A 16,365-nucleotide genomic window follows, 5' to 3' on the forward strand; every position below is an offset into this window, starting at 1 on the left:
AGTATAACAGATCAGACTGAGGGAGATGACTGGGTGAGAAGGTTCAATCTGGAGTTGCATATCAGACATCAAGTGAAGATGTCAAGTGGGCAACTGGATTTACCAATCTAGAATTCAGGGAACAGGTCAGAATTAAAAATATAAATGTGGTAGTTGTAGTTACATAGACATTATTTAAATTTACCTATAAAACAAAATATAGAGAAGGTATCAAGAACCATCACCTCCAACAGAGAAGAACCTACCACTAACAGTAGGAAGGAAAAACCAATGAGGTGAGAAGAAACAAAGTGAGTGTAGTTTAGAAAAAATTTCGAGAAGTACTCCACACAGATGAAAGCAGCCAACTACATTAAATGCTAAATGTTGCTGAGCTTTCAGGTAAGGTGAGGTAGACGGCCATTAGACCTGGCAAGAGTAGTTCCACTTAGTGTTGGAAAAAGACCATCACCAAGAATAGGTTAAGGAATGAATGAAAAATGAACAAACAGCAACTAGACTATTTTTTTCTAAGAATTCTGTGATGATCAAGAAGAAAAAAAAAATGGAATGATACCAGGAGGGGTATCTGGAGTCAAATACAAAAATTTAATTGAACAATACTAGAGCATGTTTGTATGATGAAAGGATAAATTAGAGAGAGAAATTAATAATGCAGAATAAAAGGATGATTGCAGAAGCTGAGTCTCTGAGTGAGCAAGAGGACTGGATCCTCCACACAAGTGAAGGAATTGGCCTTTGAAAGGAAAGGGACACATTATCCACCATCATGGGAAGTAGGCCACAGAGCAGGGATACAAGTGCAGGTGGACTCCTGATTCCTGGGTGGGAAGATGAAAGGATTCCTGTCTACTTTTATCAGTGGAAAAATAAAGCAAGATCATCAACTGAGAATACAGAAAAAGAGGAAATATAAAGAGTGGAGAAAAAAGTTATAAAGCATAGTTTAGAAAAGCAAACATACCAGGGAAGTGTTACAAGACCACAAAGCAGGACTGAGCACCCTTTTGTGTTCCTTTACTCACCAATGCTTCTCCATCACAGCACTATATCCATATTTACTTGTCTGTACCTTCCACCTAGATTATAAACTGAGAGAATAGAGGCCAGTTGTGTTTTGCAGTTGAATCCTCAGTTCCTTGGCAGAGAATCTGGCACATAAATTGCTCAGTATTCCTTAAATTATTATGGGCATGCTCACAATTTAACATATACAATGTTAAACACTAAGCATGCAGAGATGACGACAACAGTTCCTACCTTCAAGGGCTTTACCTTCCAGAGAGAAGACAGACATGTAAACAAATACAACACAATATCGGTGCCATATCTCTCTCGCGCACGCGCGCTCTCTCTCTCTCTCTCTCTCTCTCTCTCTCACACACACACACACACACACACAGTGAAATAGGAATACAGGAGAAAAGACCTATGCTGGGAGAGTCAGGGAAGGGCTCCAAAGGGAAGCATGTCTTGAGTTGAGATGTGTAAGAAGTAAAGGAATTTTCCAGATAGTCGAGCAAAGGTAAAATAGCTTGAGATGTTCAGGGAATAACAAGTAACTTGATAATGCAGGAGGATAAAGTACAGGGAGTAAAAGCAAGAGATAAAACTGGAGATATGAACAGGACATCATGAAAGAGCCTATATACTATGAAAAGAAATTGTAATTTTTCCTTGGGAACACAGACACTTTAGGTAGGGAGCAGCACAATCAGACCTGCAAGACAAAACAAGCTTGCAAACATAGTGGAAGATGGACTGGAGGGAGAGGTCCTGGAGGATGGGAGATTATTAGTAATGAAGCTTACAGCAGTCTAAATAAGAGCCTGAGTCAACTGAGGATAAAGAGGTAGCAATGCATATCGGTATGTGAATAACCCATGGACACAGACAACAGGGTGGTGAAGGTCTGGGGCAGGGGGCAGGGGGCAGGGGGCAGGGCAAGCTGGAGAGGGGTCAATGGAAGAAAAAAGTGGACATACGTAATACTTTCAACAATAAAAATTTTAAAAAATAAAATAAAAGAAGCCCTCGCTGGTTTGGCTCAGTGGATAGAGTGTCAGCCTGAGGACTAAAGGGTCCCAGGTTCGCTTCGGGTCAAGGGCACGTACCTTGGTTGCAGATTTCCCCGGCTCTGGTTGGGTGCATGCAGGAGGCAACCAATCGATGTGTCTCTCTGACATCAATGTTTCTTTCTGTCTCTCCCTCTCCCTTCTACTCTCTTTAAAAATCAATGGAAAAATATCCTCAGGTGAGGATTAATCCAAAAAAAAAGAAAGGAAGAGAGAAGCAATTGATCAGACCATCAAACCTCAGAGGGAAGGTAGGGGAGGGTGGGGGTAAGGGGGAGAGATCAACCAAAGGACTTGTACACATGCATATATGCATCATCAATGGACACAGACACCAGGGGGTGAGGGCATGAGTGTGTGTGTGGGGGGGGGGGGGTGTAATGGGGGGATAAGGACACATATGTAATACTTTAATCAATAAAGAAAAAGGAGGGAGGGAGGGAGGGAGGGAGGGAGGGAGGGAGGGAGGGAGGGAGGAGGAAAAAAGAGATGGCAGCAATGGACATGAGAGATTTAGAAGACTCTCAGGCACAAGGTTGGCAAACTTCCAATCTCTTGGATAGCAGTTATGAGAGATAATATAAAGGTCCATAAAGCTGATGGATAATTCCCTCCAAAATGCAGACCCCCTGGTCCACACAGCCTAACTACTTTCAGAAAACATTCTGGAGTAGACTTCCTTATCTTTCAAATCAAACTGCTTTTGCATCTGTAAACAAGGGGAAACAAAACTATTTTTTTAATCAAAAATTGTTTCATATAGATTAGAGAACATAATAGACCAAAGTTGTGAAATGACTTTTAAAATTATTTCAAGCCCAGCCGGCTCAGTGGTTGCGTGTGAATCTATAAACCAAGAGGTCACAGTTTGATTCCTGGTCAGAGCACATGCCCAGATTGCAGGCTCAAACCACAAAAGGCAGCCAATCAATTATTTTCTCTCATCATTGATGTTTCTATCTCTCTCTCTCCCTTTCCCTCTATCTGAAATCAATAAAAATATATTTTTTAAAAAAAATTATTTCAAGATTAAAGACTTATCTTAAGACTTTGTTTTCCACTTATCCCTCCTACATAACACTTTAAATGAGCAGAAAGAGGGATTTCAGTTAGGTAAAAAAGGAAACTAGAAGGGCTACCTAACACCGGAATGTTTGTCTGGAAAAGGGACAGATGTCCTCCTCTTGAGATATCTAACCGCAATATAAAGTCAACTGCTGAGGATGTTTGAAATCTGAGGTGAAGATTTCAAAAATATTCTACCTCTGAGGTCCTTGTAAAGCCTACTTTACTATACAGTTGATCCCTCCACTGACCACTCCCGTCTCCCCGCTCAAAAAAACCCCACAAATTTCTCAATGGCAATTTTCTTGAAAATTTCTGGCTCTTTCTTAAAACAATGGGTAAGTCTCTGAGGCATGAAGGACTAGGAGAATCAGACAATTTTCATCAGGCCCAAATAACACTAGTCTTTTTAAAAGTGTGGTAGCATTCTATATTGGTTTAAAATGTACTGATCAATTTCCAAAGAACACATGCTAAATAAATGCAGACAGAAGGAATGGAAGAGAACAGACTGCTAAAAAGAAATCAGGGAACTTTTCCCTCCAATTCATCCTACATGCTAACACCAATTTTAAGTCTCTCCCTTACTCAAATTAAAAAAAAAAATCCTTAGATGCTTTCCTAAACCTACAAGATAAAATTCAAATTCCTTGGCCTGAGCACTCGAAGTTCCAGTATGCAGTACTACCAATCAACATAATCACCTACAATTCCCTTTCTCAACCAAACTGACTTCCTCCCTTCTCTTCCAACAGGAAACACAACCACAGGAAAGTGAGAAACATCAGCACCATAAATAGGTTCAAGGCTTCCCTTCCCAACAATCAGAACAAAGGATAAACTTTAAATACATATTTCCCCTTAAAACTAGTCTCCAGTTGAGTACCTGGGCTATCAAATGGAAGAGCAGGCAGGATTTAGTAAGGTTGACGCTATCAAAAGAAATGTAAATGATGCCCTTCTATGGTAACTGCGAACTGTCATCCTTTCTTTTCCTAGAACTGTCATTTCTCTGGCCCAATTACCTGTTACTAGTATCTAGCAGCTTTGAAATCCATCGCCCCCCCAACCTGACTCCACTATTAAAGTGCCCTTTCACTAGGTATTCTATTCAATGGCAAGTCATTGACTTCTCATTGGGGAAAAGAGAAGGGAATCTGCCAATTCTCCTTTAGCCACAACAGCCTCAAAAACAGGACTTGGCATAAGAATATATTATCTGCTCAAAAAAATCTTCTGGTTTTAGCATACAACTCTAGTAGTCCAAGTAGCCCTAAGGAGTCATTTTAACCCTAGAAACTTATGAAGCCCAGGTGATTTCAGCATAGAGATGTCTTATTTTTTTTTTTTTAATCAGCTTTGAGGCCCTATCCTATTCCTACCCTTTTCAGACCTGAAAGACAAAATCACCCAATAAAATTCACCAGAGTTTCTCAAGATTCTTCTCCCAACCGGCTAATAAAAATTCTTAGTCATGAACAGAATTTGGGGTAAGGGGAGGAAGAGTCTATAGCAAAGAGGGTAGGGTATCTGGTGCATCTGATGATGGCACTCTGTCAACTCCTGAAGGCCAACATGCTGCCACAGAGAACCAGGTCTTGGTCATCTAGGGCAAAATGTAAAGATAATGAAATATTCAACTGATCAACAGGCTAACTGCAACGCAGACCCAGTGAGTGCATAAGTCATTAAGTCCTTGGACTTATTTTAAGTTCTAAGAAAGAGAGAAGGTAGAGTTTATCTGAGTCTGAACTAGTAATTTGAATGTGTAAAAGCATTCTACAGATCTATACTTAAAGCTCTAATGAAGTCTCCAGACCATTTTAATGCTATATTTTGTCTGTGCCCTACATAGACTGTAAACTATTTGAGGACATACACTTGATGTATCCCCAAAGCTTTTACCATAATACCAATGTTATTAGATTCAAAATACGATGGCCTGACTGATGATGATCACTGGAAAAAACAAACATGAATTCTAGTATGTTTTTAAAGTCACGTAGTAGACAATACCAGTGACCGACAAGGTCCATGTGGTAGCCACCTATAAACTGGACTAGCTAACACCCCCTGACCCAATTCTGGACTCAGTATTCATTGAATCCCTGTTCAAGAAAAAATGTCAGGCCCTAACCGGTTTGGCTCAGTGAATAGAGCATCGGCCTGCGGACTTAAGGGTCCCAGGTTCGATTCCGGTCAAAGGCATGTACCTTGGTTGCGGGCACATCCCCAGTGGAGGGTGTGCAGAAGGCAGCTGATCGATGTTTCTCTCTCATTGATGCTTCTAAATCTCTATCCCTCTCCCTTCCTCTCTGTAAAAAATAAATAAAATGTTTTGGGTTTTTTTAAAGAAAAAAGGTCAGATTTTTGGCAAAAATTTATGGAGGACAGTCAGCTCTCATTAAATATGGCAGTCTACAAGATATCAAACACTAGGAATCAGAAAGAATAATAATGCTAAAATAGAACTATGTGCCCTAGCCAGTGTGGCTCACGTGGTTGCCAGTTGGATTCCTGGGTTGCAGGCTCAATTCCCGGCCAGGGGCATGCAAAAGGCAGCCGATCCATGTTTCCCTTTCACATTAATGTTTCTCTTCTCCCTCTCCCTTCCTCTCTGAAATTAATAAAAATATTTAAAAGTCAAGGATGACTCTTTGGTTTAAAAAAAATAGAACTATGTGAATAAAAACTGAGTTCAGGGTAGTGAAACAACATCTTCATCCACAAGAAATAAGCAGGAGCAGCTAAAAGCCAAAGTCAAGTAAAGGATGATTCGACAAGCAAAGCTCCCATGCTTATATTTCTTACACTGTTCATTGAAACATCTCACCGGAGGTTGGTAATGATTAGGTCAAGGTGAGAAGATGCTTCAGAGTTGGGTTTTCTATTTTAAAAGTCTACCAACCTTAAAAGGGTGTGAAAGCTAAGTGAAAATTGGAATGAACTTTTTTCCCTGGACCAAAGTGATGTGGATCACCAGGTTGAGCAGCAGCATGAAGGTCGATGTTTTACACATTTAATTCCAGCTACGAGGGGGCTTTTTTGGTATTTGGTATGTGACAACCTTTCTGAGCCTCAATTTCCCCACTCACAAAAAGAGGGCAATGCAGGCTCCCCTCACAGCTTCACGAGGCGGTGGTCTGACATAAAGAGTACTGTGAGAATAAAAGCAGCGCCCCACAATAACATTATTACTGCGATTACTTATAGAAGTATTACCCGCTAGGATGAAGCTCCCCACACAAGAGATGAAGCCCGAGAGGAAAGAGTTGAAGGGAAAGGTCCCCACGAGGAGACAATAACCGAACTGCAGCGCCCCGGTCAGCAGTATATACAGGAGGTACGCGTCCAGCAACTTCAGACGCTGAGGAGTGGTGCTCAGGTATTCTTCCAAGAACCGCGAGATGACCGACACTACTGAAGCCGACATGACTACAAGATCGATCCGGCAGCCTGCACTCGCCAAACTCCGAGAGGAAACGACCACCACACCGGATGTAGCGTTCGCGCGTGCGCAACGCTGTAACCCAGTTCCACCCGCCCCGATTGGCCAATTTGCGCAGGCGTAGGGTGGGCCAAAGCGCGAAACAACCAATGCGCGGACGCAGAATACATCGACTGACAGAACTACCGCCAGTATAGCTAATGCGCCTGCGCAATAGATCTTCCGTCAGAGCAGGAGACGTGTACTCTTTCTACCCTAGCTCGCGGTTGCTCTGGCAACAAGATACAGTGAAAGGAAGTAGAGGAGAGGTTTTACGGCGGACCGCGTAGCTACCCGAGGGTTCCCGCGCTCTCTCTTTGCTCCTCAAAGATTAACTGGTTCTGTTTTACGTCAATGCCTGGCACTCCCCAGGTTCAGTACCAGCTCGGCCCTGAGCCTGACTGCATATGCCTGTCCCAGCTCTTTGGAACAAGTCAATGAATAACTGCAGCGAATAACTGCTCAGGCACCAGTTTAGAAGTGGTTATTGGAGGAGGAAAGTGCGGCGAGTAGGGAACGAGTGAGCTTGACCTCTACAAGGGCCCTGAGCTGGCCCTGGAGGTGCTTATGAATAAGCGCGGTAGAACCTGAGCCCACAGGTATTCGTTCATTCAGCAAACATTTATTGGGTATCTCCTCGGGTCCCACGTTAAGTTGTAGGTACCCTCCGGAGGAATCCTACAGTCAAAAAAAGAGCGGGTGATTGGGAAGAGAACGAAGGGTGAGGTGGGGAGAATGAGGCCAGGTGGGGGGGGGGGGGGGAGACTAAAATAATGGATTAAAGTACATAAAGTAAACGAAGTTTAGCAGCCTTTTACTCCCAAGCTGAAGTCTTGAACCCCGTGTAATATCCCAGGATGTCAGTGCTGAAAGGCTCGCAAAAGCATTGCCTGGTTCAACCCCTTTCCCCTCCAACTCATTTTGCAGAGGAAACTGAAAATTTGAGGTTTTATATTTTAACAAGTGGGGTTAACTATATTTACCGTTTTAACTTTTTTACAAAATAAGGTTCACTTTAATTTCTGGCTTCCGCGGCCCGTTTGATTTCACATGAATTTGACCCTCCAGACTTAGTTCATCTCATCTTTCGGCTGCAAGTCACACATAAGCAGGTTCTTTTTCAGCTTATTAATAACTTTGAGCTATCCTAGGTACTCGGTAAAATGCCTACAAGTGAATGACAATGTTCCTTTATTTTCTTTTTTTATTTATGTTTAGACTGGAAAAATCTATCGGCATCAACTAACGTACTGATTATCAGTGGTGGGCGAAGCCTTGCTTAGGTTCTAGAAAGACGAAAAATAATCCATGTCCTCAGAAAGCTTTACAATTTATTTGAAGAGATATGTTTATATTTAGACCCACTGAGATTTGTATTGCTATATGAATTTAAGTTCAGCTTAAACTCTCTGATGTTGCTGGGGGGGGGGGGGGGAGAGTGGGCAACCCCTCTGCTTTTTATTTCAATATAATATGGCAAGAAGCATAAGTTTCTCTGACAAGTTCAACCTTTCTCCCATCCTCATGAGCAAGTAAGAGGATAGCTTCCTCCCCAGTATTCAACCTCAAACTTTAAAGGCTTAGCTAATATTTTTTAATCATTCAGGAGTAGATTCCTCCGGGTGGGGGGGGGGGGTGCTATTCCATCAGCCAGGCTCCTTCCAGCATTTTTTCCCTTATGTTTTGTGTGCCTTTGGTCCATGACAAATATCATCATTAGCATCGCCACAGGAAATCCCACAAGGGGAAAGTAGAAGAGATGAAAAACATCAAATTCACCTCCAGAATGCATCCTTTTCTGAGACCTGCAAAGTCAAACACCAATAGAATGAACTAAAAGCCTTTGTGGACTTAAAACAGCAAGAAAATGAAATGTTTTATTATGTGTTCAGTTTGTGATTCTATAATCATTGAAACATTTTTGATTGATCTGTCAATGGGAAATTGCTAATACTAGTGGTTCAATAATTTCAATAGTTTAAATTAGAATAGTAATATATGTAAAAATTCATGTCCAGAATAGTGGGTAAGAGTGCAGCCTCTAGGATCAGACAATCCTGAATGTGAGCCTTGATTCTGCTGTTCAGTAGTGATCTAATATAGGACAAATTAGTCTGACAGCCTCATTTTCCTTTTCTATAAAATGGAAGTAAAAATACCTAGGTTGTTATAATGTTGTGATTATTAAATTAGATGTTAAGCATTAAATACCTAGTATAGTAATTAAAACAGTGAATGTACAGTAAATATTAGCTATTACTAATTATTATTCATCATGGTATCTATGTCTGCTTCCCCTATTTCTCTAAATACTTCAAAGTTAGCCAAGGAGCCCTGGCCAGGTACTCAGTTGGAGCATTGTCCTGATAATCCACGGTTGCTGGTTCTATCCCAGTCAGGACACAAACAAGATGCAACCGATGAATGCATGAATAAGTGGAACAAATTGATTTTTCTCTCTCTCTAAGAAATAAATTAAAAATAAAAGTTGGCCAAACCACAGAGCCCCAATATTTGGGGCATACAAAAGATGGCACGGGAGTGACTGCAACTTGAGTGGCTCTCAAAGGGCAAATCAAATTTATAAGTTGAAGCTGAAGTCACAATAGACCTTAGGAGTTTTATTAGTAAAATGCTGTTGAAAAGTGTTATAAACAAGACAACACACCCAAAATGGAGTTGCTTATGCTAAATCCCACATCACCAAACTGAGAATTAACTTAATTACAGATTCAGCTCTCCCAGAAATGGAACTTTAAACCAGTCAATCAGGAATCACATGATCAGCACTAACTAGGTAACCTGCCAAAGGACCTGTGCCATCCCCTGGCCTAAAGGAAATAAACAGCACACTTTTTTTTTTTTTGCCTGATATAAATTCCTTATTACCACTTCCCTTCTGGCTATAAAAGTCTTTGGTTTTGTACAGCTCCTCAGAGCTCCTTTCTGTCTGCTAGATTGGATGCTGCCCAATTGGAACTAATTTTTGTTCAAATAAACTCTTAAAATTTTTAATATGTCTCAGTTTATCTTTTAAGAAGAGAAAAAACTGTTTTCTCTCTACCCATCTTAAGTTCACTGACCCTGTAAATTAGACTGACAAAAGACAATTTAACAAGAGAAAAACAAAAATATGTCTATTAATATGTGTGTTGCACATATATATATGAACACTCAATTATGAGTAACTCAGAAGGGTGGTTAGAACTTGGGCTCATAGAGCACCTTAAAAAAAAAAGAGCATTGTATTTTTAGGGAAGTGAACAAGGCAAAGGAAAAGGACTTTGAGCAAATCGTGAGTAAATATATAAGGGAATTCATGAAAAGTAAGAATTAGTAAAATTTGTTAGATGGATTCCTCTGGTGCCTTCTCTGGCTGATAAGCATCTAGAGTTCTTCTGTTCTTACTGGTAGAGAGATGAGGGGGAGCACCCTACAAGTTCATGTCCTGCTTTTAGACAAATAGAGAACAGAGAGCCTTTCTTGTATCCTGCTGCTTCTCAGTTACTTTCAACTCAAAATAATCCCATGCTTCAGTGACAGATTTTTAGGCGGCCTATTCTTCTACCCTTCAACACTTAACATTATAAAACAATGGGAAAGTAAAGGAGCAAGAGAGTCCCCCTTATAAGCCAAGGCCATGACTTTACAGTGTGTCTCTCCACAGTAAAAAAAAAAAAAAAAAAAAAAGGCATTCTTTATCAAAAGAAACACAAATCCTCCAAAGAAAAGGACGCTTCTAAATACACACACACACACACACACACACTCACACAGGAAAGAAGAGTCTCTTGTGTCTTTTCCAATCCTTTCCCTCTTGTATTTTCATTTTCTCTTTCAGATCCCTCCTTTTGCTTGTCTTTAATATTGCATGTAACAGCTCCACCTTTTATTTTTTTTAAAAAATATATTTTATTGATTTTTTACAGAGAGGAAGGGAGAGAGATAGAGAGTTAGAAACATGGATGAGAGAAACATCGATCAGCTGCCTCCTGCACATCTCCTACTGGGGATATGCCCACAACCCAGGTACATGCCCTTGACCGGAATCGAACCTGGGACCTTTCAGTCCGCAGGCCGACGCTCTATCCACTGAGCCAAACCGGTTTCGGCGACAGCTCCACCTTTTAAACACTGGCCACAGTGTGGCCAAAACCCCCTTTCCCTATATGATACATTTTGTTGTGATATAATAAGAAATACATATTTGGTCTTCATCAGGGCTCCTGGCACAGAGCTCCTAAATTCCTTGTAATTTCCTAAGATAAGAGCAGTCTTTTGTTATAATATTTGGCTTTGTCCGCACTTCCTGAACTAGCTACAGAGCAACAAGGGTGAAAGGGGCATCCTTTGTGTTCATAACAAGGCCCTTTCAACTAAAGGACTTCAGAACAGGCCTCCCCAAGATGTGCTGTCTGGGCATGTGAATTATTTTGAGCTGAAGGCAATTGAGACCCTGAGTGTTCACAAGGAACTTTTACCTCTCCCTTAAAGAAGTTAATTAAGAGTCTTACCCATAATTAGAGTCATCATCAGAAATAACTTTTTATGACCTATCTATAGGGTGGGGCAGAGTTCTAACATCAACTCTTATTCTCCTGAGAATGAATGACCTTCCTGTCTCTATTTTGCCTCATCCTTAGCTTATATATACCTCATGTATGTGGGGTTCCCATATCTACATATGTAATTAAATTTGGTCATTTTTCTTCTTGTCAATCTGTCTCATGTCTATTTGATTATGGGACCAGCTAGAAAAAGCTAAGAGGGTGGAGGAAAGTTTCTTCTCCACACAACCACACTTGAGTTTATGTTAATAAAGTGACTTTTGGAAAGCCCCTAACAAAATGGTTGCCAGGGGAACCACCCTGCTGGGGTCCAACCCCAGCAGTTCCAGGGGTCCCCAAAGGTGTGGATGGAGTCGGCGAAGAAGGAATGACAGTGTTCAGTTGATCAGCAGCCTAGCCAGGATTTCCAGCCAAGTTCTGGTCTGGATCTCCAGCAAAGTTCTGCCTTTTATTGTCTTGTTACATCTGTATTTATACCAGTTGATTTTAATCCTGTCAATTTCTATTGCAAAGGTTAGGACGTTTCTTATCTCCATTCCAGGGAGTAAAGATTATGTAGCTTAAGCATGATTGTTTGTAGTTAAAGTGATTAACTACCCGCCTGGCGCTTAGTTAAGGAGTTTTATCCCCTCCCTGACTTCAGGGGAAAATCCCTACCTGGGGAAACAACCTTTCTCGGAGAGGTGACCTTGGTTAAAACACACAGCGCTAAGGGGAGCAAACATATTAAGAACAGTATGCTATATACGCCAGGTCCCTTGAAGCATATGCTGTGCAGATCTTTCTTTCCTGCAGCGACTGTGTCAAGCAGCAAAGATGGACTGGCTTCCGGCACCACCCAAAGGAGTAGAGGGTTGGAACTTTCAGTCCAACACCCTGGCTAGAGATTGAATTCATTTACCAATGGCCAATGATTTAATCAGTCATGCCAATATAATGTAGCCTCCATTAAAAACTGCCAGAAGCCGGTCCACCCTTGCTGCTTGACACAGTCACTGCAGGGAAGAAACATCTGCACAGCTTATGTTTCAAGGGACCTGGCATATATGGCATATGTTTGCTCCCCCTCTTAACGCTATGTGTTTTAAACAGGACACCTCCCCGAGAAAGGTCGTTTCCCCAGGTGAGGATTTTTATCAGTAAAACCCCTTAACTAAGTGCCAGGTGGGTAGTTAATCACTTTAACTAGGAACAATCACACTTAAGCTACATAATCTTTACTCCCTGGAATGGAGATAAGAAACACCCTAACTTTTGGAATAGAAATTTTTTTTATTATTAAATCTTTATTGTTCAGATTATTACATTTGTTCCTCTTTCCCCCCCCCCCATAACTCCCCTCCTCCCAGTTCCCACCCCACCCTCCGCCCTCACTCCCCACCCACTGTCCTCATCCATAGGTGCACGATTTTTGTCTAGTCTCTTCCCACATCTCCCACACCCCTTTCCCCCCCAAGAATAGTCAGTCCATTCCCTTTCTATGTCCCTGATTCTATTATAATCACCAGTTCACTCTGTTCATCAGATTATTTATTCACTTGATTCTTAGATTCACTTGTTGATAGATGCATATTTGTTGTTCATAATTAGTATCTTTACCTTTTTCTTCCTCTTCCTCTTCTTAAAGGATACCTTTCAGCATTTCATATAATCCTGGTTTGGTGGTGATGAACTCCTTTAGCTTTTCCTTATCTGTGAAGCTCTTTATCTGACCTTCAATTCTGAATGATAGCTTTGCTGGATAAAGTAATCTTGGTTGTAGGTTCTTGGTATTCATCACTTTGAATATTTCTTGCCACTCCCTTCTGGCCTGCAAAGTTTCTGTTGAGAAATCAGCTGACAGTCGTATGGGTATTCCCTTGTAGGTAACTGAGTTACTTTCTCTTGCTGTTTTTAAGATTCTCTCTTTATCTTTTGCTCTTGGCATTTTAATTATGACGTGTCTTGGTGTGGTCCTCTTTGGATTCCTTTTGTTTGGGGTTCTCCGCGCTTCTTGGACCTGTAAGTCCATTTCTTTCACCAGGTGGGGGAAGTTTTCTGTCATTATTTCTTCAAATAGGTTTTCAATATCTTGCTCTCTCTCATCTTCTGGCACCCCTATAATTCTGATGTTGGTACGCTTGAAGCTGTCCCAGAGGCTCCTTACACTATCCTCGCATTTTTGGATTCTTTTTTCATTTTGCTTTTCCCATTGGGTGTTTTTTGCTTCCTCGCATTTCAAATCATTGACTTGATTCTTGCGCTCCTCTGGTCTGCTGTCGGGAGTCTGTATAATATTCGTTATTTCAGTCCGTGTATGCTTAATTTCTAGTTGGTTCCCCAACATAATATCGAGGGTCTCATTAGTTTTCTTGTAGATCTCATTAAGTTTATCGGCGGCTTCTAAACAGTTCTTGAGAGACCTTAAAAGTGTGGTTCTGAACTCTATATCTTCCATTGACAATTTTGTCCTGTTTCTTTGTCTCCGCATTTTGTTATGCTTCCTTGGTGCACCCCCTAGTGGTCTTTGTTCGCAGTCTTATAGTTAAACCTTGATTGTTGTAGCTAATACCAGGGAGGGTTTGACCTCCAGGCCAAGTGGCTATGAGAATCAGCTGTGTCAGCAGTAAGAGAACTTCTGTCCTCTAGGGAGGTGCTAATCTAGCCTTTGCCTGAGGCTATCCGGCAAATGCCTCTGTGCAGGGCTTGGGTAGGGCGGGTCGCACAGGATCAACAGGGTGGGCCGGAGAGAGCAGTTATGGCAGCTCTCAGTCCTGTCCCCAGGGGCTCTGCCTCTCTGAGTCCCAGCACCCGCTGCAAAGCTCGGAGAGAAAGCTGCACTCGCTCTGACCGAAGCCAGACAGTCCCGCTTCTCCCGTTTGAGTCTGGGTCCCTAAAGACTCGCCTGTATCTGGAGCTCAGAGTCTGCGACTCCCTCCCAATTGAAAACGCCAACCGCGCCCTCCGCCGCCAGCCCGCTCCACGCACTCCGCACCTCAGAATTTGACTTCAGCACTGCGCCTCCTCTGAGTGTCCGTATGCATTTCTCTTTCCTCCTAGTTGTAGGACTTCCACTCAGCCAGCGTTCCTGTGGTTCTGGGTGATGTCCCTTCCGTCTTTTAGTTTCACTTTTGAAGTAGTTGTTCAAAGCAGCAAACTCCGGTGTTAACCTATGCCGCCATCTTGGTTCTCCTGGAATAGAAATTGATAGGATTAAAATCAACTGGTATAAATACAGATGTAACAAGACAATAAAACACAGAACATGGCTGAAGAACCTAGACACAGAACCTGGCTGGAGATCCTGGCTAGAGAACCTGGCTAGGCTGCTGATCAACTGAACGCTGTCTCTGTGTCATTCCTTCTTTGCCAACTCTGTCCACACCTTTGGGAATCCCTAGACCTGCAGGTGGCGGCGGCCACTGAGGCCAAGGCTGAGGGAAGATGGCGGACGATGTGGACCACATAGACATTTACGCAGATGTAGACGAAGAGTTCAACCAGGAAGCTGAATATGGTGGGCATGATCAGATAGATTTGTGTGATGATGTCATCTCTCCATCTGCAAATAATGGAGATGCCCCAGAAGACCGGGATTACATGAGCACTCTCCCACCAGCTGTTGGTGATGATGTGGGTAAAGGAGCACACCAAATGTTGTCTATACAGATACGGGAAAGAGAATTGCTTTATATATTAGAAATCTAACATGGTGGACAACAGATGAAGACTTAACTGAAGCACTGCATTCTTTGGGAGTAAATGATATTTTGGAGATAAAGTTTTTTGAAAACCGAGCAAATGGCCAATCAAAGGGGTTTGCCCTTATTGGTGTTGGATCTGAAGCATCCTCAAAAAAGTTAATGGATCTGTTGCCTAAAAGAGAACTTCATGGTCAGAATCCTGTTGTAACTCCATGCAATAAACAGTTCCTGCATCAATTTGAAATGCAGTCCAGGAAAACTACACAATCAGGACAAATGTCTGGGAAAGGTAAAGCTGGTCCTCCAGGAGGCAGTTCACGTGCAGCATTTCCACAAGGTGGTAGAGGACGGGGCCGTTTTCCAGGGGCTGTTCCTGTTGGTGACAGATTTCCTGGGTCAGCAGGACCAGGAGGGCCACCCCCACCTTTTCTAGCTGGACAGACTCCATCACGTCCACCCTTAGGTCCTCCAGGTCCACCTCCACCTGGTCAGGTTCTGCCTCCTCCTTTAGCTTGGCCTCCTAATCGAGGAGATCGCCCTCCACTGCCAGTTCTTTTTCCTGGACAACCTTTTGCGCTGCCTCCTTTGGGTCCGCTTCTGCCTGGTCCTCCACCTCCAGTTCCAGGCTACAGTCCACCTCCAGGCCCCTTTCCACCTCATCCACCTGGTCCTCTTGGGCCACCCCTTACACTTGCTCTTCCTCCGCATCTTCCTGGACCACCACCAGGTGCCCCACCGCCAGCTCCACATGTGAACCCAGCTTTCTTTCCTCCACCAACTAACAGCGGCATGCCTACATCAGTTAGTCGGGATCCACCACCAACAGATCCATATGGCCGACCTCTGCCATATGATAGGGGTGACTATGGGCCTCCTGGAAGGAAAATGGATACAGCAAGGACTCCACTGAGTGAAGCTGAGTTTGAAGAAATCATGAATAGAAATAGAGCAATCTCAGGCAGTACTATTTCAAGAGCTGTGTCTGATGCCAGCGCTGGTGATTATGGGAGTGCAATTAAGACATTGGTAACTGCAATTTCTTTAATTAAACAATCCAAAGTATCTGGTGATGATCGTTGCAAAGTTCTTATTAGCTTTCTGCAAGATTGCCTTCATAGAATTGAATCCAAGTCTTATGGTTCTGGATCAAGACGTGAACGACCAAGAGAGAGGGACCATAGTAGATCATGAGAAAAGAGTCAGCGCCATAAATCCCGCAGTAGAGATCGTCATGATGATTATTATAGAGAGAGAAGCAGAAAAAGAGAGAGACATTGTGACCGAGATCGGGACCGAGTCCGATAGCGTGACCGAGAGCACGAGTATTGTCATTGCTAGAAGCTGAAGGAAGAGGAACACCTTCCAAGACAAAACAGTCTTCATGAGGGAAATATGACGCTTGTCCAGCAGTTTGCTTCTTGCGATTGAACTGAACCTGTAAGGATTCATGGAAAAAATGAACAGGAATAGATCTGAATAAAGAAAAT

The 16,365-nt window shown here is 42.5% G+C and overlaps 1 protein-coding gene and 1 pseudogene across 2 annotated transcripts in view; one reads left to right on the forward strand and one right to left on the reverse strand.

Moving 5' to 3' along the window:
• The window catches only part of DAD1 (defender against cell death 1), a 29,618-nt gene extending 22,958 nt beyond the window's left edge, over positions 1-6,660 (reverse strand). The window contains exon 1 of one of the 2 annotated variants that reach the window (XR_009454228.1): positions 6,363-6,660. Coding sequence is in view for 1 of the 2 variants with exons in the window: in XM_059707515.1 (XP_059563498.1) it covers positions 6,363-6,573 (211 nt within the window). In the remaining variant the exon portion in view is untranslated. The remainder of the gene's footprint in view (positions 1-6,362) is intronic. The other variant, XM_059707515.1, reaches the window with a different exon arrangement.
• Positions 6,661-14,580: 7,920 nt separating this feature from the next.
• Positions 14,581-16,365, forward strand: LOC132240206 (cleavage and polyadenylation specificity factor subunit 6-like; annotated as a pseudogene).

Source organism: Myotis daubentonii, chromosome 1 (genome assembly GCF_963259705.1).
Source record: "Myotis daubentonii chromosome 1, mMyoDau2.1, whole genome shotgun sequence".
In the NCBI taxonomy this organism is placed as follows: domain Eukaryota; kingdom Metazoa; phylum Chordata; class Mammalia; order Chiroptera; family Vespertilionidae; genus Myotis; species Myotis daubentonii.